This window comes from Drosophila serrata, unplaced genomic scaffold (genome assembly GCF_035046125.1).
Source record: "Drosophila serrata isolate PLE 108 unplaced genomic scaffold, ASM3504612v1 contig_376, whole genome shotgun sequence".
NCBI classification, from domain to species: Eukaryota; Metazoa; Arthropoda; class Insecta; order Diptera; family Drosophilidae; genus Drosophila; species Drosophila serrata.
Genome location: NW_028257274.1, coordinates 3111282 through 3133534, shown reverse-complemented (window position 1 = coordinate 3133534; position 22253 = coordinate 3111282). Strand labels below are relative to the sequence as shown.

Below are 22253 nucleotides of genomic sequence, written 5' to 3'. Positions count from 1 at the left end.
ACACAAATTCCTGAACTGGGGTTTTGTCTTGTTTGTTTTTTATGTTAAGGCTTTTTCAATATTTTAAACACTTTGTGCCGCATTTTTGTCAGCTATTGCTTTGTTTAACCCACCGGCAGAGGCAGAGGCTGGCACCCCGAAGTGCATAAATAATTCATGGCACTTTTGCTGATTGCACGTAAATGGCGTAAATGCCAAAGCCCAGGAAGGACCAACAGAAAAATATACAAAAAACAGGAGAGAAAAGGGATATATAGGACCCAGAGCTGGCCTCGCTCGATTCGTACAGTGTAAATTCAATGAATAATCAAGTAAACTACTTATAAATTGTTCAAGGAGTGTAAATATATATATGGGACATGTTGCGACTGGCCAAAGCTAGACAGGACAATGGGGAATTCGCTTTAGACTTCAAGGATAGAGATAGAGTTTAGTAGAGAGCTCAAGGATATCTCTGCATCTGCAAAATTAACCAAGGTCCTTGGGTCTAGCCTTGGCCGAGCGGGACAACAAAACAAATAAAATTGAAAATAAAACTGGCAATTAATAGAGTAGTAGTAATTCGGTTGTGCAGACGTACCAAAGAGGGTAAAGAGAGCATCAGGCGTGACCATCTACAGAGAAAAAGAGAAAATAGAGTTTGTCGTCAGTTAGCGAGAGTTTCGTTTCAGATGTTTTACAAATAATAAAATTAAACAAAGATTAAACAGAGAAATAAATGGAACAGATGATGAATCTGACTGGGAAACAAGAGAGAGGTAAAGGTAGAGGCGGAGGCTGAGGGAGTTTAAGGGGAACAGATTCCCCGATACACTACACATATAATATATATATATATATATATACGAGAGTACAAATATAATAATAATGTAATACATTTGATGGTAAATAAATATAAAATCAAGGCAGCTTTGTCAGATATTTGTTTGCTTGAAAAAAACGGCAATATGTGAAATGAAAACTTGTAAAAAAAAATGTGTAAATAAATAAAAAAACCAGGCAGCTTTGTCAGATATTTGTTTGCTTAAAAAAAAACGACAAATGTAAATGAAAACTTGTAGAAAGAAATGTGGACAAACACGGAATGTGAACTAATTGAAATCCTTTTGGTTAATCGTGATATATATTGACGAAAGGGGTATTTTTTTAAACTTTCATTCAGTTTAATATATATTTTTTAGAGGCTACAGTACAGAGTTTTTTTTCACTGGCACATGTTTTAATATTTTAAATATTTAATAGGAAACTTATCAAGGGAGATTGTGCCATATTTGCCTTGATTTATATCATAATTTCTATCAAAGTTATATTCGAAATTTTTAAAAAGAAATCAAAACTAAATGCATATTATTTGCGCTTTAAAGTATTGTATAGAGATATTCCAAGAAGTTATTCCTATTAATTAGTTATATCAGTCGTGTAGAAAAGCTACAAAAATGGTAAATCCAAGTATATCCATTAATTTTAAATATCCTTCGAAAAATAGGGACTCTTACCTCCTCATTTAAATTCGAGACGAGCAGAACATTCGAGTATCCGCGCATGGCGGGTGCGGCTGTCTGCAGGGCGCCGCTGTTGGCCAGCGAGAAGGCGGCCAGATTGGGCAGGGCGTTGCTATATCCTCCGGTCAGTGGAGTGCCCAGGCCCAGGGCGAAGGGCGGCAGGACTCCCGGGGCACCCAGACCGTTGACTGAAATCAATCCAATTAATCAAAGTTAGTTGAGTTTTTGCCAGAGCCTTGCGTTATCCTGATTTGTTGCATGCCACTTAAGCTTGTAATACGAATCGATAGCAGGTGTAAAGGCAATAAATAGTGGAAACAAAGCAAAGCTACATATTTTCTTTAAGTGTAATTACTGGTTAGTATGTGTGTGTAAAGTTTGTGTGTCATTTTAGCAACTTGAAGCGTAGAGTAAACATAAATGAAAAAATCGGGAAAATGTTCCGTTTGTGTTACCTATTTTATCACCTGTTAGGGAGGGCCTTTGCCGGGCGGCGATCAACAGCAGATCATTGGTATTCATCAGTCCGCCAGCGGTGGGCATTAGATCCACACCGGGCTCACCCGGGGGCAGCGCGGGGTTCGTGAAATCCCGCGACTTGTCATTGTTGTACTTCACATTCAGTGCCGTCAGCTTGCTGTTATCAATTCGCAGCGTGCAGCAGCCATTGTAGATATTCTGACCGTCCAGCAGGGACTTGGCATGCTGAGCCGAATTTGCATCCGGATACTGGATGAGGGCCTGCATAAAAGACAATGATTAGTTGAGCTCAAACTAGGAATATTATCATATCTCTGTACCTGGAATGAATTGTTCTTGGTGAAGGTGACGATCTTGAGGACCTTGCCATAACGCTGGAAGATCTGATGCAGTATATCCAACGATACGGGATACATTAGTGACTCGACAATCACACGGAGCACGGTATTGGGTCCTCCGGCCGAATTGGTATTATTTCCAGCCGCATTCACGGCACTGGTGTTATTCTGCAAAATGGCCACGGCACTGCTGTTGCTATCACCGGAGCTATTGGCATTGTTGCTGGTGGCATTGGCGGCGCACAAGGGCAGCGGGGAACCACCCGCCGGCGACTGGATGCGGTAGTCGCTCTGGACAACCGAATTCTGTAAGAAATATAAAGATGGGGGAAAAAAAACATTAGATGTTGAGTCAATTTACTGACGGCAATGTCCGGAAACTTTTATTAGTTAAAGGCGCAAACTTTTGCGCATTAATCATAGCGCAGGGAAGCTGGCAGTGCACAAAATTTATGCAGCTGGGCAAGTTTTTTACTCAAAAAGAGAATAAGAATCGCTGCACTGGTAGGAAATCTTATAGGGTTTCTTATTAAATTATTAATTTAAATTAAGAAAGGGTTTTGTTTTTAGAGAGGAATGAATATCCATTTTAAAATGTAAAGCATTTTCCCTATTCATTTGTATGCCTTTTCCAAGGTATTATAGTAATGAAACTTTAAAAGGCCTAATTAGTTATTTACTCATTTAATTCTAGAATTCATATCAATTAAAATTAGTCACTCCTTTTACTCAATATTTAATTAACCTCTCCCAAGACTTATTTTTCGAGTGCAAAAATATGCTAAACATTTTGCACGGCAGACAGGGGATATCCTTCTGCGTGGCCGCCGACATAAATCTCAATCAAAATCAATAATATCAAGTATCGTAATAATAAAGGGAAGCAAGGAAGGAGGAAGTACAACCATCTCCCTTTAGCCTCGTTCCAGGAGGAGTCTGCCAATGACAAGTATCCTTGGAACGGATGCCAGATATGCGGAGAAGCCTCCTCCTTCCAGGATGGGCCGCGTGCTCTTAGTGAGCAACAAAAAACTTCTTGCGTGAAATATACACGTTCTATCGGAAAACAATTTAATGACATTCGGAAGTAAATTTATTCCTATTCGTGCTGAATTTTGATTTCGAAAATCATAACGTAAACACATTCGACCGCCCATGGCCACGGGCCCCACCTGCCTTCCCTCCATGATTTTCCTCTGATTTTTCCTACGATTTCCTTGGCATCCCCCGATATCCTGTGCCTGTGTCTGTGCGTTCTATTTTATTTTATTTTCTATTCGTTCCTTATTTTTTTTTTCTTTTTTGGTTTGTGCGTTTGTGCCTTTGTCAGCGCAACAGGATGGGTGAAAAGAAAGAAAAGTTCTCGGGAAAAATCCTCCCCAGGCGTGCTATTTGTTTCTGCCTTTGCCTAGATAAATTCCGCTACCATTCGAAACAAAAGAGCACGGCGACGTGAGCTCCTTCGGCTGGCTGCCAAAGTTTGTAAAAATAATAAAAATTGATTAGAATTGCCGACGAGACGCGGTGTGTGCGCTAGACAACGGGGCGTATGTGGGATGTACTATCCCCCTACTAACACTAGATATATATCATGGGAATGGGGCATGGGGCATGGGGCGTGGGGCATGATGATGCGGCTGCTTCATCTTCGATTGCCATTCCGGCTTGAGATGCCTGTGGGATGCCATCAGTGGGTTTCCATTCCCTTTTCGCTTTTCCTTCTGCCACAGCGCGTAATTTGATACTTCACTTTGCCTGATTATTATGATGACGATGACGTTGATTGTGTAAAAATTGTAATGTAATTGTTGGGAAGCGTTTTTGCCTTAGCCCATCTATTACTCATGCTGTCCTTCCTTGGGGCTGGAGGATTTTGCTGTTGTTGTTTAAACAGTAAGTAAGTTAAGTTAATATTAACTGCCTGTCAAGTGGCCAATTGGCAGGCGTTTAAGCACTTTGATAATTGTGCTTAACTTTGCCCTGACAACTTCACAGAGTGTAACTAGGCAAAGCGAAACTAGTTACATGTTTATGGAATGACTCTTTCACTGAGAGGAAAGTATAAATTATTGAATATCTAAAGTCAGTAGCAACTAATTAAAATTTAATGAAAATATTATTTGAAATATAAAAGGGAAAGGTAATTTCTATTACTACTATTTATTTAATAGTTCCCCTCTTTTCCTGCAGTGTATTAAAGGGTCATTGTCGCTTTGCAGACTCTAAAGGCAAACCAAAGTTTGGGGAGCACTTGCATGCATATTAGGCTAAGCCATTCTAATTATCCTTGCAGGACATATGCTTAAAGGGGGAAGGGTTAAAGTTTAGGGACCGCCAACACCACAACCAGCAACATCATTAAACATAACAAATGGTTGTGTGTGTGTGTGTGTGTGAGAGTGTTTGTTTGTATTGGGCTTTTGCTTGTCGCGGTTTTGCCTGTTAATGAGTCAATTGTGTGCGCTCTCTCCCCCTCTCAATCCCCAAACCAGAATACCGAATTGTTGTTGTGGCCTGATTAGATATGCAAACACCCCACACACACACACGCGAAACTACTCACCACATTGTTATAATTTAATATCGATGGAATGGTTTTCGTGGCTTCCCTTTCACCTTTTGCCACGATAAATGCCACATTTGATAAGCCAAAAGCGCTTTGATAAGCGAAAAAGAGTATCGACAAAGTTGCTGATAAGCACATTTATCGATCGATTCCCGTGTGCTGGTGTCAGTGGGAAAATCTGGACAAAGGACACACGTGTCGTCGTCTCTGAAGCATTTAACTAACGTCGTTGTGATGGGAAAACCATGGGGATACGACTGCCAGCAACTTGCTAAATCATAATCGGAAAACTTTACCCGAGTTTTTTCCCCCCACTCAAGCTTTTCAGTTGTGAAAAGTTTATAGATTTTTGGGGAAAAACTATTATGCATTAAACAGAGATTCCTGTGGCAGTGCATCCTGCATCCAGGAGATTCTTTAAAAATCTTTTAGATGGCCACGTATGGTGGAAAACCAAAAAGTATTTAAAAAATTTAATACTTTGAAGATTGTTTACAGTACAGTAAGGGTTCTTTATGATAAGATATAATAATAAGGTAAAACTGACAATAAAATCAAACATTTACTTAATAAATGTAAGAAAATAGTTCACATACTTCCTTATTATCCCTGTTATTCTTATTAAAGTCTATTAAAATAAATATAAAGTTCATTTAATACAGTGTTCACTCTTTCAGGGAGCATTTACTGGGCATAAACCCAGGGAGAAGCTGGCTGGGAAAACTTTTGCCATATTCAACAAGCTGAAAAGAGAACTCGGCAATTGTTTTATGATTTTGATGCGGTTTTTGCATAAGAAATAAACCCGGAAAAATGGCTGACAAAAGGCAAAAGCTGAAGGCTGAAACCGCAGAGCGACAGGCGCCAAAAAAATATTGACGCTGCTTTCACTTAAGGTTTTGCATAAATATTTTTGTTTCATAGCAGCTCCGGCTCCTGCTCCTGCTCCTGCTCCTGCTGCTCCTTCTCCTACTGCTTTTTTTCTCCTTTCTGGCAGGCAGGAAGTTTATTTTCATTGCAATGTCACACTGAGTACCTTTTCCCCCCAGCATTTTCGTTGACAGGCACACTTTAAACTGCAGGCGAGTGAGTCCTTTTCGAGGAGGCGGAGAAGAAGTACTCAAGTGTCGTCGCCCCTTTTCGAGAGCTGGCTTAAGTGTTCCCAGTCAAGTTGGGAAAGTAAAGGGGGCTATGGCTAGTGCTACCAAAACGAAAAAACCCAAGAAGCTTGCTGGTGAAAAGTTTTTCGGGGCTACTACCACTACAAGTTATGAACTTGTGTAGTTAAGTTTTAAAGCTGAGCTCTCGGATTATGTATTACTTTGCTGTGGGTCGTTTATCTGCTGCCTGCTGCCTGGTTTTTACGGTCAAGTCAAGTCAGTTCAAGCCACCAAAAAGAGCTGCGGTTTCTTTGGCTACACCAAGACCATATTTGTCTTATTTATGCACAGAGCAAATATAGGCAAAAATAGCAAAAATAAACCGCGCAAAAAGGGTGTGTTAAAAGCCTTTTGGCGAACATATTCCCACATAAATAAATACGAGTTACGCAAAGTAGCAAAATCCGCTGGCCAACCAACAAAAAAAGGGATAAGTCAATATGCCTGTGAAAACAAAGAAAACTCTTTCCTTCTTCCCATATTCTTGAGCCGGCAAGGCCACTTTTCGGTAATGCAAAACTAATCAATACAATGAAAATATTGACACAGCCGCTGGAAAAGTCAGTGCATACATATAAAGTTGTCAGTTGTTGGTTGTCGGTTGTCGGTTTTTTGGGGGATTTTGCAGCAGTTGTTATCCTGTGAGGCATGCTAGCACGTCCTTGGCGAAACAATGTAATTTAAATCCATTTTCAACACGTCGCCAATCAAAATGGCAAAAAGCTTTAGCGCGGCGCAAGTATAAGCAAACACTCGCATCCGCATAACTCAAAGGATCAGGATCAGGGGCAAAGGAAGGAGCCGGAGCCGGAGCACATACGCTGCTCCTGATGCTCCTGCTGCTGTTGCTGTTGGGAAAACAATAAGATTAGCTTACTTTTCCTTTCGACGGCAGTCGCGGACGTGGGGGGCAAAAGTAAACGTGAAAATAAAATGGGAAAACAGAAAACAGGAAAGAAAAACATCGCATAGAAAAATAAACATCGAGTAGCAGCAACATCAGCAGCAGATATAGCTCAACGCTCAACGCTCAGTGTTCAGAGATATGTGAAGTTATTTGCCTGGGCGAAATCCTTTAACTGCACAACCCTGAGAGTTAGACAAATAGCGTGCCGAAAGTAAAGGCTCCATAAGCTCGTTTTCCTCGCCGTTTTCGCCTTGCCTCCTCCTTGGGCTTTTCCCAAACAGGCATTGACAGCCTGTCTTTGGGCCAAACAGCAAATTAAATAACACATCGAGCTGTGTGTGTCGCTGAGCCTGGTTTATATTATTAACACCAAATCAAATGTACAACTCGAATCCCCTTTCGGTGTTATTTATAGACAGACGTGGCCTAAGACTTTGCTGCTAATCAGGTTGATCCTTTCTGCGGCTTAATCGCTTGACATTTGTATTAGTTTCCCCCCTTTTGGCCAGGTGTCAAACGGGGGTCTCTGTAAATTAATCCTCCTTCGTGTTTTCGCCTAATTTTCACGTGTGTGCCCCATTAATTGACAATTGCTGTCCGTCACCTTTTGGTCGTTCGCTCGCTAGTGTACTTTGTGTTTTTCTCTCTGGCTTTGGATTTTCCCTTTTTCATTGTTTGATTTTGCCACAGGAGGCGTCCGGAAAATGCAGCTCTCTCTGGCCTTGTCTCTGTAGTCGGCAATTTAATTTAATTACAAGGTAACCTTATCACTGAAGGGAAAGCCAGCACCTGCCCGCAAACACACACACAGTGAGTACAACAGTTAACACATGCATTCGCACAACAACGGCAAACACATGCAAACAAGCGTGCTTCGGGGAAATGCATTTGCAATAAACACTGAGGGAAATTCTATGGGTGTAAAATGAAGTTGAAATTTGATTAAGCAGGAGCCAGCAGATTTAAGAGATAAATTATGGTGCAAGAATCCTTGTAAAGGAGTTAGAGAACCAAGTTATTTGGTATTTAGTCTACCAAAGTTCCTCTTATTCAAGACCTTGACTCAATTAAGATTTCTACCTAGAATGCCCTCAGAATAACTAAACTTTTCTTAGAGTGATTCATGCAAAGCGCATTCAATGAGCTGCAGTCGACCGGAGAACTCACTTCGGTTCCATTGTCGATTGTCTTCTGCCGGTGGGCCTGCTGTTTGGCTGTTTTGGGCGCCGATTGCCAATTATGATGATTACCTGCATTTGCTGTTCGCACTTGAACGCGCGACTCGACTCGAATCCACTTGGACCCCCTGTGGAGGCTGGAATACCGAGTAGCCCGGCTCTAGGCATCTATTCATTGGGTATTCATACAGCGATTAATCAATTGTGCGGATCTAATGAAGCCCAAGGAATGGCAAATGTTACACAGGAGATTAGACTGTGTGTGGGGGATTTTGTTTTGGAGAAATTATATTTCAATCAAATTCTTTTTACTGGCAACGGAGGCGTTGGGTCTCGTCCCCAAGTGGCTGTCAACCCTTTTTGGCCGTAAAAGAGGCCACAGACTAGGCTCAAAAATTAATTTATCAAAATTACCCAGACAAAACAAAACTCAGGGCAACAGATGCGCCATCGTCCCCCAAAAGAACACACACAACACACACAGATACAGAGAGCCAGAAAACAATCACATGTCAAATTTGAAACCCACTAAACAATGCCAGTTGCGGACCTTTGGGGTTGGCAAGGATTTTACTGTGGGAAAAAGGGGAGACTTTTTGGGGGCATCAGAGTGGCTCTGTGGGCAGCTCTTGTTGCGGTCGTAACCGCGCGTGAACTTGCCAGTGCATTTATCTTCATTTCTGGCATCTTAGTCAAGGGTCGTCGAAGCGCAAGTTGCTAGAAGTAAGACATCAGCGAAAATAGAAACGGAAACCCAGGGCTCCGCAGAGAGTACTAGGCATGGGAATGGGGTTGGGGCAGTATATGGAGGAGGATGTTGCTACTTTTGCTTGTGGCAAAAGGTGAAAGGACATCCCTGCGACATGACATATTAGAATCCTGTTACGCAGGAGCAACAGCAACAGCTACAGCTACAGCTAGAGCTATATCTACGGCAGCGTTGCCGGTTGACTGCCAAATTGCCAACATAAATGTCGGAGCTGCTGGGAGTGGGGATTGCTGCAAAGTATGCTACGGGATTTTTCATTTCTGTTGCTTGGGTTTCCCTCCTCATCCTATTTGTTTTATTTTCTATACCTTGCAATCACTCAGCCGTTGGAATCGCACATGTGTGTGTGCGACTAGATGTCTCCATTTTTACACTGAAGAAACACCTTTTTGGAATTGAATCTACCTATTCAAAACCTCTTTTGGAGTTTCCTCTGTCTTCTGTATACATTTCTTACTGTAATAAGCAGTTTAAACATTATATTCATCTCACAACTTATTGCACATTTTTCTCAGTGCATGGATATGGGATTCTTGTGTGTTTCTGAGAGGGAAGCAGATGATTTGGAAATCCTGTATTGCTGATTTGCTGTTGCTGCCTGTCGTCGCAGCTTTTGCCTTCAGGTGCGTGGGGTTAAAATCCCCTAAGGCCATGCAATGGATTTGTCTCTCTCTCCCCCTTTTTTGCAGATGAAATAGATTTTCTCCCCCTAAAACCCTTTCCCTGTTGGAGTTTAAAGCATCTCACAAAACAGGAAATTGGGGAAAATTTGCTATTTACGGAAATACCCAACTAACGAGGGAATTAAAAAAAGAAAGAAATGTAGAAAGAGTTGTCGCTGTCGCCGTCTCTCTCTCGTGTCTCTCTAGTCTCCTGACATTTCTGCAACATCAGAGGCAGCGCTCCTTGTGCCCGCTCATATATGATTTCTTAAGTTTTCTCAAGGAGCTGACAACAATTCGCTAAGCATCTTATCTCCAGCTTGCCACATTGCACTAGCAACGGAGCAGCAGGAGGAGCCGGAGCAGCAACACTAGTGACAGCAGCAACACAACAAATAGCAAATGACAGGCGGCGAAATATGACGCAAAACGCAGAAATAAAAGGAACAGTCAGGACACCAAACAATCAACTGAATGCGGCACAGGTGAGCCAGACGAGAAGAAGACACAAAAGCCAATGAAGAGACAGCTACAGAGGTGCGGCATGAAGGGAAAAACATATACAGAAGAATATACAAGGAGAAGGATCCGAGACAAGACATTTTCACAATGGACATGGGGCACAGAAAACGAAAAGAAAAACTGAATGAAATGAGAAATTGTATAAATATGTTGGCAGGAGCATCACACACACACACACACATAAGATTACACACACTCCCCTGCATTTTAAGAGATTTTCCACTAGAGAAGATGGTGGCAGCAGCGTTGACTTTTCCACTCGTCTGACTTGTCTCACGTTGTCGTCTGCGGAGGCCAACAACAAGGCCTTTTACTAGGATTAGTAGTTAACAAGAGAAATCTGCCCACACAACCAGCCAACACACACACAGGCACACACAGAACTGTGGTAGCCACAGCCAAAAGGTAATCAGTGAAATGTAACTGTATTGTTTGGTCTAGCTGCTTGTGTTGTTGGTGTTGCTGCCTGTTACTGCTGCTGCTGTGCTGCTGCTGCTGCTGTTGCTGTTGCTGCTGCTGCTATTGTTGCTGCCATGTCACCTAAGTCATAGGCTATGCCACTACACTTAAAATCAAACTTGTATATTTATAGAGGGTTTTCTAAAGAATTTTAAAGCTAAAACTCAGTCAGAAAATTAACCTTTTAGGTTAGGTATTAATTCTCAAAGCCTTATTATCCTTTAAAGTTAAAAACCCCATCTTGTTGTAGTCGTAACATTTTCTTTCAAGGTTTCTTCTATAATTAAACCCTAGTTTTTTATAATTTTCTTTAGCCTTTATATAACTTTTCTTTCTTGTGTACTTTATTTTGGCCCTTGTGGTGCCGGTGCTGCAGCCTCTTAACCTTTTTTCGTTGTTGCTGCTGCTGCTGTTGCGATCTCTTTTTAAGTAGTTTGCTTTTGGGCTCACCACCCCAACCACCAGCAGCACCACCGTGTGGGGAATCCTCCACCACCAGACCGTAAGGTAGCAGCGCCCACGCCCACAAAAGGTGACAAGCTCGCTTTGGGCCTTCTTTTGGCCCAATTGTTGTTGCTCTTACTGTTGCTGCTGTTGCTGCTGTTGCTGCTGTTGCTGCTGTTGCTGCTGCTGCTGTTGCGGTTATCTCCCTCTTTTACTCAGCAAACCCCCTCCACTTTCATTTAAGTAATCAAAATATGCTTTTGACTCGGCAGCTAAGCAGCTGGCATCTCTTCTATTCCTGATTCGTTTGTCTCCTTGGTATGCGTGTGGTTTCATTTGTATTTATGTATCCGAGTCCTATCTCTCTATGTATGGGTGCGTGTCCGCAAAACCCCAAAAACTATGCATTTTACTGTTTGCTTTTGTGCCACACAATGTCTGTGTGTGTGTGTGAGTGCGGCCATGTGTATTTATTTGAAAGCATTTTAAACTTTGTCAGTGACTTTGTGGCTTACGAAATTAAAATTAGAAATTGGTTTAGAAGCACCCACAAAGAGATGTCCTGCCTAAGTGAGTGTCGCGTGTGTGTGAGTCTGTGTCTGTGTCTGGGTGTGTGCATTTATGATGGGTCCAAATCTCTCTCCAGGGAAAGGGTTTAAGTTGCCCAGAAAGTGTAATTAATCAGAGGGTTCCTTTTTCGCTAAAGCAACGGGGCGTCGACCCACATTTGCATATAAATCGCAGTTGCTTCATTTGTTTCCCTTTTTCGGACGAAAACTTAATTGCCACATTAATAACACTTAAGACAGGAAGTTGTGCTAAAGGCAGATATCGGTTTCAAAGGGTTTACTACCAGGAAAACGATTATGGGATTGGAGAAGGCAAAAAACAAAAGGGAAAACCTTTATGAATTCATAAATGTTTAGTTTGAAGTGTAACTTATTCAAATATTTGATTAAATGTAGTTTTTGGGTGTACTCACATTGTGACTTTGGTCCGTCTTCAGTTCGCGATGATTGGAGAACTGCACATAGACCATGCGGCCGCGCATCTGGGGCGGATTGACTGTGTAGCAGGACACCATTGATGTGGCGGAGATCTCGTCGGCCATCTCGATGAACGCCTGATTCTTGCCCTTGAGCACCAGGACGTTGGTCACGCGTCCGAACGGAAGGCCCAGGGCAATCACATCCGACTCACCGGACTCGTTTGGAATGTTGCGCAAGTGGATGACTTTGGAGGCCTTGGCTGGAATGGAAAACAAAAGAGAAAGAAAGGGGAAAACACATAAGCGAACATTGTTTAACCAATTGAAATATTAAACAGCTGACAATCCCTGCAGGTCTCTCTTTGCCTGTCTCTCTCTCTGTGGAACCATCTCCGGCTCAGTTAATGGCCAGAGATGTCTGCACTTCCGCTTCCGCGCTTCGCTTAATTTGTTTATTTTTGGGTTTTTATTTGCCGGTAAGAGGACAGAGAGAGAGGACGAAATAAAAACGTTGATAACATGGCCAAATGCTGCCACATTTGTATACACTTTGCCCAGTTAAGCTTGGGAGTTGGGCGATGGGCGGAGGACCATAAATTCATTCATTGCACACTTTCAACGGCTGTGAATAATCCAGCAGCAACACGGCGACAATGTCCGGCGCACAGACAACGTTTGAGGCTTTTAGCCACTCCGTTCTCGTTCCTTTACCCTCCCAAAAACTCGACTTGTTTGTTATTTTTGCATAAATAAAGCGGACAGGGGAACCCCAAACCCCTCAACCCAACGAGTTCAGTGCAACACAAATGGGATTTTAGGCTGCCTTTGGCCCTGGAAGCGATTGCAGGCAAATTTTTGGGGATATCCCTGACACAGCACTGAGCAAAATTGTGAAGACTGAACCCGTTGAAGTGCTCATAAAATCAGAGCCTAAGCAAACTTGTTTGCTTATTTTTTCGGTTAGTGAACTCTCCTCAAACCTCTGTTTCTGGCTGTGTCCCAAAAGTACCTTAAATTTTTATAAACAAATTTTAGCCACTCTTTATGGTTGAATTGCAGTTGCAAAAGGTGAGGATATGCAGGGCTGCAGGATGGCTCTGGATCTGTCTGGCGCTTAGTCAACACCTGTTAATGTGTTGGTCTGTTGTGCGCTTTTTATTTTTTTGTGGCACCTGCAGGCACCAGCCATTCCATTCCGTTCATATGCAAATGCAATGCAGTCTCCTCTACTGATTTCCACAAACACACACTCCCAGACTGACTGAGGCTCATCCTCATACACCTCGACTGTTTGCTAAACAAGCCAACAAACACATGGTCAGAGATAGTCCACGGGTGAACGTGGTCTGCCACTCCGGATTCTGTCCATCTGTCGTTTTAATTATGCTTGAATTTAAAGCGAAATGAGAGTTTTAAAGGTAAATACGATTTCAAGTGGTAAAGTTTTACATTTTCACATAGAAAAAAATCCATGCAAGAAAGGGGTAGCCGAAATTCGTATACACTCTCAGCTTGAAATTGATTCAGGGAGAATAATATTAAATCAATCATAAATTGGTCAAAAATGCATTAATTTCCAATTCGGAAAGCTGTCCTAAGTTAGTTTTTATTAGGATAATAAATCTGCATTCTCAATTTAAAACTTGAAAAAATTTAATTTAGTTTTAACTTTTAATAATTTTAACGATGTAACCCCTTGGCTAGATCGATTCGGTTTTTAATTCTGATCAAGAATATATATGATTTTTTAGGGTCGGAAATGACTCCTTCATGAGTTACAAACTTCTGACTAAAATTGGAATACCATTTTTGAACTGATATTTATTGATATTTTTATGAGAATTTTTATGATAAATCAAAGTTTAAAAAATTCATAACACAGTCAAAAATGCATTAATTTCAATTCGGAAAGATGTTCTGTGCTAGTTTTTAAAGGGTTAACAAATCTGCATATTGAGTTTTAAAATAATAGTAATTTAAATTTTTATCAAATTTTTCAACTTTCACAATATAGTCAATATAGTCATAAAATTTTGAAAATAAATTCGAAAAAAATTTTACTCCCAAACATGGCTAGATCGATTTGGTTTTTTATTCTGATCAAGAATATATATGATTTATAGGGTCGGAAATTGTTCCTTTATGAATTACATGCTTTTGACTGAAATAAGAATACCCTGAAAGGGTATAAGAATGTATCAAAAGTTGATGCCAAAGTCAGGATTAGTTTTTAAACTATTGTAAGGGTAAGAAATCAATATTCGCTAATAATTAATAATTAATTTAGGCTGTTAACTTTGCGAATACATTGCATAAGTCAGGTGATATTTTTGGGTTAAAGGGAAATCACTAATCACTATCACTAGAGATGTTAACACTTGGGTGGTCGCGGACTGAATGAGGTGCGCAAGGCGGCAGAGCCCGGTATTTATAGTCCCCGAGTAAAGAGAAAAGAGAAAGTGAGAGCGAGAGGGAAAGAGATATCTCAAGAGATACACAGAGAAAGATAGAGAGTAAGAGGTATCTGTACAGATAGAAAAAGAGAGAGAGAGAGATGGAGAGGGAGAGGGAGAGGAAGAGACAGAGAGATCCAACGATCATTTCTATATCAGCTGTATGATCTGACCTGTTCCTGTTACTATTGAGAGTATATGTATAGAACACTAACTAACTAATTAACTAATTAATTTAATTCAGATGGCTTTAAATTTGTTGACAAATTTTTCTTTCAGAAATGGCTAGTTCGACTCGGCTGATCATGTTGATCCAGAATAAATATGGTTTATGGGGTCGGAAATGATTATTTCACTGTGTTTGCAAGCTTTTAACTAAAAATTACTTTGTAAGGGTATTAAAATATATAAATAAATGATCTAGGATTAATGGTTCCCTTAATCAATTAATAGATTAATCTCTTGTTACTCCACCTATATTTTTTAATGGGCAACGCAATCCTAGATTTAAGCTAACCCAACTTAAACCACTTGCTAGCCCCAAAAAGTGAGCTACGAATTGCCAAGATTGAGATAAATTGATAGTTGGCTCTCTCCTCTGAACTTTTTCGCCCTCATAACTCATAATGTAAAAGGGTCATTATCCGACCAATTCCCCACTTTCAATCAGGGCAGCAGACGACGGTGGTCTTGGGGGTCAATGTGCCGATTTATTACACAATGCAAGGAAAACCGGGCCACAGAAAAGGACTTTTTACCATCCTCCCCTCACCTTTTGTGGCCGGACTCAAAAAGGGAAAAGTCGGCTCAGAGGCTCGAGACTCGAACTGCACTCGGTGAACTCTCTTCTCTAGAAGTGCTCCAGAAGGGAAAGCCCTCTTCTCGCTCCCTGAGAGAGCAACCGGTCAATACTGAATACAACTAATCGGAAATTACACTTTTTGATTAGTTCGAAACGGAAATGAAGCTGAAACGAAATTATGCAGTCGAGGCCGGGACCTGGGACCTGTGTAAGCGGTGGTCGTTATAGTTTTGGGGCCAGGCATTCATTCAATCGACCATTCGAAAGGGCAGCTCAAAAATTTATTAAAAATCAATGGGCATGGATGGGCAGGCAACTACTGCGAAGAGAGCGATGAGATCTGCTCCATCACTCGCCGGTTCCCCCATAAATAACAGCCAAAAACGACAGGAAAAAAGAACGCTACTGCTGCTGCTGCTGGAAATCGAAACTAAATAAAAAGCGAGGTACCGGAAATGTTCTGCAAAAGACAAACAACAAATCAAGTGCCGTTGGGCCAGTTGCCGGAAAAAATGTCGAATGGTGGGGCGAAAATATGTAAAAGTATCTATCATGCAAGACAAGCAACAAAAAAACTAGTAGAATTTGTGGATTTTTTGACGTTTTGCCATCAACAACTCAACTCAATTCGGTTTTCGGCAGCTCGTCTTTTTTTTCTGTTGTTGCTTCCTCCTGCCTGCACTAGATTTTCCTCTCCGTGCTACATTTGTTTCAAATCGCAAACAAAGCGCGGTGTGAAAACGAGCCAGGAATCGACAGAGGCGACAGTGAAGGAGCGCCTGTGGCTGTTCAAATGGCTTCGACAAAAGGCAGAGCGGCCATAATTGAAAAGGAAGATGGCGTCGACAACCGGAAATGCAGGCAACGAGCATGACAGCTGCCAAATGCTGATGCAAGTACAGTGAAAGGTCCATGAAAAAGGGTATTTTCTAGGTATTTTAATTAGAAGACGCACAAGAGCTTGCTTGAAATGGAAAGATAGCTTCCTTTTATAGTATTTTCCTCTATTTTTAAGTCTTTACTGTATAGCAAAAGATTGCCGCAAAAAAATGGTGCAATTTGAGTTAGACTCGTGCTCATGGCCTGCGGATATTCCGACTTGCTTTTGCAGTTATGAAATCGCTGCTTTTTAATTAACATCCCAATGTTAAATAACCCAAATCAACCGCAAATATTTGCAAGGCAAACAATAAAATGCAATTTGTGGCCAACTTTCGAATTAATCACGAGTTTAAAACCATCTGTTTGAGCGAGAGAGAGAGTATCCACTGATACTCACGGGTAATTACAGGACAATGCCAAAATCAACAAGACCCGAAATGCATTAACTGCTCTCGCTGGCCATAAAAAGCGAAAAAAGTGCAAATGGCGATAAAAATTTGCATTCGATAATGATGATGCTGGGCGCGTGCGATTCGCAATGTGCGATGCTTGTTGACTGTCAATGTGCCGTGAGAGCATGATGATATGAATAGCAATTATTCGCTTCGCTGGGCGTTAAAATGAGCTGCTGCTGCTGCTGCTGCTGCAAGGACGAAAGCGGCCAAAGCTCAACGGTATTAATGACCGCCTCGAACTCCCCACACAGAAAAAACCAGAGGCAGCCGCTTTCAATTAAGCACACACACTCGGCACACACACACTCAGCATGAGTTTGCACGAAAAATATACATAAATAAACTATTTATAGCTAATTGAAAAGTTTACAAACTGTAATTGAGTTCGGACGACGATGGTTGGGCCGTAATGAATGGTCAGTCGGTGAGTCTGTCCGGCGGCCAATGCGGCGTATGTGTAATAATTTGCTCTGCAACAGCTCTCGCACTCCCTTCGCCGCCACCACCTCGCATGAAGTTAATTAATGACAATTTAAATTCATAAAGCAAACAGAAACCCCAAAACGAAAAATGTAAATGAAAATGAATGGAAAAAGGCGAGTTGTTGAACAAAAGAAAAAGGGTTTTCTCCCCCAGGATCCAGTCTATGTGTGTGTATTTGTGGGATAAAAGGGGGCGTGAAATAAGTGCTGATTGTTAATAACAATTAAATTTATGCTTACACGGCGGCATTTAATGATTTAATGGGAGAGAGTATGACGTGACGCCAGCCAGTGTTTGTCTATAAACTCCGCCCTTGCCCATTTCCATTTCCCTTTCCCTTTCTCCTAACCAAAAACTTCTCCTGCCTTTGGGTGTGTCAACATTCGAATATATAATTTGAATAAATACGAGCGTTCGAGCGTCTTTAATTATGCGATGGTAAATTAGATTTTTACAAGCTCACACATCATAAATTTTAAATTGTTGGGCAAACTTCTGTGTGTCTGTCTGTCTGTCTGTGTGTGTGTGTGTTTGCCCAAGGACTTAATGATATTTACATAGCCATGCCTGGCCTTGTCTTTAATTTAAACATTCGCCCACGCATAATCAATCATGGCACAATTTTTTGGCAGCAAATGAAACCCAATGCCAAAGGCAAACACAGTCGGCCGCCTTTTCCATACTCTGTGTTCATTTTTCTCGGCTCCAGACGTGCTCTCCTCTCTTTCGCTCTCTCTCTCTTGGCCATAATTGAAAATAACGATTTTCTTTTTGCAGCTCGGGCCTAACACCCGCAAGAAATGTAATTCATTAAAAATTTGTCATAGAACGGAGTGTGCGAGTCCTTTTGCTGCGAATGGAAGGAGTCAACGTACGCAGCTGGGTCTCGTCCGGATGATGACGATGACGATGATGTCGACGACGTTTACAAATTTTAATTGCATTTCAATTACGAAAATAGTTTTTTTTAGCCCCCGCTTACATATATGTATGTATGAGGAGGGAAATGCATTGGCATTCGCCAGGATGCAGTCTAGAAGGACTTCTCCATGTCTGTGTGCAGTCAAGTGGCATTCAGTCAAACAGCCCATAGCCAGGACCAGACTGCATCCAAGGATGTGAATCCACTACCAAAAATTAGTGCTCTTACAAATCTGCTTAATTTGTTAAAGCAAAACGTATTAAGTATTTATTTTCTTTAATTAAATCTAATAATTTGCCAAGAAATTAGATTATTACCATTAACGAAAATTGCTGCCTTTAAATTATAATCTACATATGAAAATATTTTGACAGTGCAAACCCTGGGAAGTATATCAATTGTTTAAGTTATGAGCCAACTACAGGGTTGAACTGAGGAAGGCAAGAGTAGCAGCAGGGAGCAGAAATGTAAGCATTGCTTTGGTTTGTTGGTCCTGGCAAAACTTTTTCCACTTCATTTGTGCATTAAAATTACGTACACAAGGACGGCCAACAGGGCGTATGCTTAATTAAATGTAACACACACACAAACACACAAATATTTCGCACACTCGCGACATAAAGTCAGGCCAAAAGTCTACTGCCACTAACCACACTCACGTACAGTGCCTGCCATAAATGGCTGCACACAGTCAGCGGAGCCAGGCGCAGCAAGTCAAACCAATTGACAATTGCTGTTTGCCTTTTGGTCTGGCCGGATTTTTATACTCCTTTTCAATGCTGTCTCAATATTGATACAGAAAAATATAAACGGAAAAAGAGAGAAGGCAAAAATTATGACAATATTATTTTATTGACTGCGAAAATATTTACACGCAACGCGTAGAGGAGACCGGAGGAGACGTGCGAAGAGACAGGGCGGCACGCGCAGGGTTCAACAGGATTCACAGGACTCGGACACGGACACTTGCCAAACTGTCGCCTCTTATTGGTTATGGCAATAAAAACGTTCAAGTGTTTGGCCAGCAGCAGCAGCAGCAGCAGCAAAAAGGGATTGGCCATCACATTGAGCACACACTTGAGCTTTAAATTGGCGGCATGACGCCACAACGGGTGAGTTTCAAGCTGATTTCGAGATTTGCAGGGAGCTCAAGGGATCACCGGTCATGCATAATGAAAACAAGCTGCACACACACACTGGATATATATACAAATTTTGTATATATATATTTGTATATATTTTTTTTAGCATATTCTATCGCCTGTCTGGTCGGGGAATTAGCCATGCTAAAAGCCGGTTATATATATTTTTTATACACAAACCGGCAACAGCTGCGTGGCGAAGGAGTTTCGCTATAGAATATATTGTTTTATTTTTTTTCGTTGTATTTTTTTTATTTCACCTATATGGATGGCATAGGTGGTGAGCTGACCATTAAGCCCCCAAAATCGGTCAATAAACAAACAAATGTTGGTGGACTATACAAACAGCGTGGCCTGCGATGCATGTGTGAGGGCTGTAACAATAAACAACAAACTGAAGCGGCAGGAGGTGTAGTGTGGTGTGTGTATGGTGGGTGTTGTGTTGCTGTTGCTGTGTGTATGGCCAGTGTGGCGACAACAAAAGCAAAACACGGTTCTGGCCACGCTTGATGTTTCTAGCCGGACACGCGACATGGCCACGCCATCGAATGCACAGGGAGAAATATTGCCATACAATTTTTGAAAGTTTTTTAAAATTAAAAGGATTTTTATGAGATGTAAATTAACCAATTTTTGTGGTTAACAACCCTTCCTAGTCTCTTATTTTCTTTGGGGAAAGCCAAGACCAGCTAGTCACTTAAGGATTATTCAAGATATAAATTCATGTGTTCTATAAAAAGATTTTTAAGCTTGTCCTGCTCAGAATTCTGCTTTAAAATTTCTGAAGATGCACAACTTCTCTTATATAATTCACTTCTATTTGATTCTATTATGGCTTTACTTAATTTTCTCTCCCTGTATTTTTTGTGGAATTAGCTAGTACTATTTCCTGGACTCCCTGGGGTCTCATATACCTGGCATAAAATATTCCTAATAATAAAAAATCAAATAAATCAAGCGAAACTATTTATTAGCAGGCCCGAAAATTCAACTTGCTGCTGCGTTGGAGTCCTAGTCCAAGTCCTAGTCTGGAGTCCTGTTTCCCCCATTCACTTCAAAAGCGAGTATATGTGTTTGGTTCATTCAATCGCCGCACGCACACACCAGGACACTAAACCAACACACACACACACAGCCATGGGAGCCACTCAGTTCAAGTGGATGGGCGTGGCAGGAGCCCCCTCTCCATACGCGTTGCACATGCCAAAGTGTTTTTATTACATTTACGTGAAAAATTTGTTGCATGTCCTGCGGAGTCCGTGTAACGGAAATAACCATGAATGAGTGTGTGTGTGTATGTGTGGGGCTATCGATGTATTGGTTTAGTGGCACACACAAATACTCTTACAATTGAACGTGGAGAAGTGCGTGTGTTTATCTAAGGCTCGACCACACAATGCTCATTGTTGCTTTTTGGTCTCTTGCTATTTACTTGTCTGGCCTTTGTGTTGTGTTGTCCTCCCCACCCCTCTCACTCTCTAGTTCCTGCTCCTCGTTTCTTGCAGTGCAATAAAAGTGTCCTTATACATTTATTTAGCAATTCCTTTTGTTATTATTTCTGCCTTTTGTGTGTGAGAGCTTTAAGTGTGCGATGTGAATTCATTGGGTTTTCCACTGGGATTTCTTTTTCTCTTTAAGCGCGACTCTAATGGTTGCCTTCGCTCTTTTCCCCTATGTGTGTGTGTGTTTGCTCAAGAACTTTGCGTGGAAAATTAAAATGGCCGCAGGTGGCAGGTGTCAAAAAGAAGGGGGCGAGTGGGGAGGTTGGCCACCAAAATGCCGTTGGGTCAAAGTCGTCGTCTGTGCGACGGCCATTGAACACAATGGGCAAAAAGGGAGAGGAAAGGGTGTAAAGGTGAACCGCTAACTGCCTTTCCATCTCTCTTTAACAGTATCCTTCTCTCTCTTTCTGCTGGTGTGTGTGTGTGTCTGTGCTTGTTGCTTTTTAATTAATAGAAAAGTCCTTTGTAAAGTAATAAATAAATATTATGCTTCCGCTTTTGCGTACACTCTCCTCTTTTTTTATTTTTTCTCGCTTTCCGTCGATTGCCATTCACAGCCTTCCCTTTTGCTCCCTTTACACCCTTTTTGGCCTTCCTTTTCCGGTTTTTGTTTTTTTTTTTATTTTGTTGTTGTTTTATTTCCCGCTGACCTTTGACTGTCTGGCGGCTAATGCTCAAGCCTTTCTCTATGTGGCAAAACATACATATAAAGCCCCGGACACCTAGTACACCCATCAGCCGCCACCATGTGGCTGCCGGCACTGAATGCTGTTAATTACAGCGAAATTGCAAAAGCATTTTCAAAAATCCCACCCGTACTACATTTATAGCCCCCAGAAAAAAGAGGATATCGATACCATATCCTGCTCCTGCAACCTGGCGGCGAAGGACGCTGGCTGCATGTGGCGTTAATTAAATTCAACCCCCCAAAAAAACAATCGCCATGCGGAGGCAGTCGATTACTTTTGAATTTCAGCAGCGGAAATTGTTGCCTATTGATTTGTTTACACTGGCAATCATTTTGTGGCCCACTGGATTTTTGCGGGTAGATTGGGTGTGCTTTCAGTTTTCAGTTAGCGAGGCCTGCCTGTGATTCCTGCCTGCTCCTGTGAGCCTGTCAAATATTTGCCTAATGTGTGGTTCATTCTGCTGGTTTCGCTTCAGTTTCGTCGGGTTTTGGTGTGCGGTTTTTGATTAGCTTTATTACTTTGCGGCGGTCATATGCAGGGTGGGTTTTTTGGGGGGGCTCCACCACCGCCACCACTGATGCCGCCGCCACCACCGAATATGTGTATTTGTGCGGCTAATTAATGTGTCGACACAGTGCGTGGCCACCAGTCAGCGGCCACCGGTCATAATGCAAAAGGCCTCGCCGCTCTGACCCACCGATTTTTCTCCCCTTCATAATTCCCACACAAAGTGGGAAAGCAGAATGTTTTTGCCGTTGACTTGTTTTCCATGCTAATTAGTAGGTTAATTGGCTATAGGCATCAAAGCGCGGGCGCGCACCTTCAATTGGGGCACTCAAGTGCCATGGCGACTTTGTGGCCAAGTTGAAGGCTTAAGTCTAATGCTGCACGGTGAAAAATTGTTTAGAATTTAAGAGGGGAAAATGGGAACAAAATTCGAATCAATTT

The 22253-nt window shown here is 41.7% G+C and overlaps 1 protein-coding gene across 43 annotated transcripts in view; it reads right to left on the bottom strand.

The window, feature by feature from the left end:
- Nucleotides 1-22253, bottom strand: part of heph (polypyrimidine tract-binding protein 1 heph) — a 199905-nt gene that overhangs the window by 20459 nt on the left and 157193 nt on the right. For 34 of the 43 annotated variants that reach the window (XM_086839761.1, XM_086839768.1, XM_086839777.1 and 31 more), the window contains 5 exons: nt 11970-12235; nt 2303-2626; nt 1958-2243; nt 1497-1690; nt 581-614 (listed from right to left, as the gene is read on the bottom strand). In XM_086839761.1, the coding sequence (XP_086695887.1) occupies nt 581-614; nt 1497-1690; nt 1958-2243; nt 2303-2626; nt 11970-12235 (1104 nt within the window). The remainder of the gene's footprint in view (nt 1-580; nt 615-1496; nt 1691-1957; nt 2244-2302; nt 2627-11969; nt 12236-22253) is intronic. The other 9 variants (XM_086839783.1, XM_086839795.1, XM_086839784.1 and 6 more) reach the window with 1 other exon arrangement.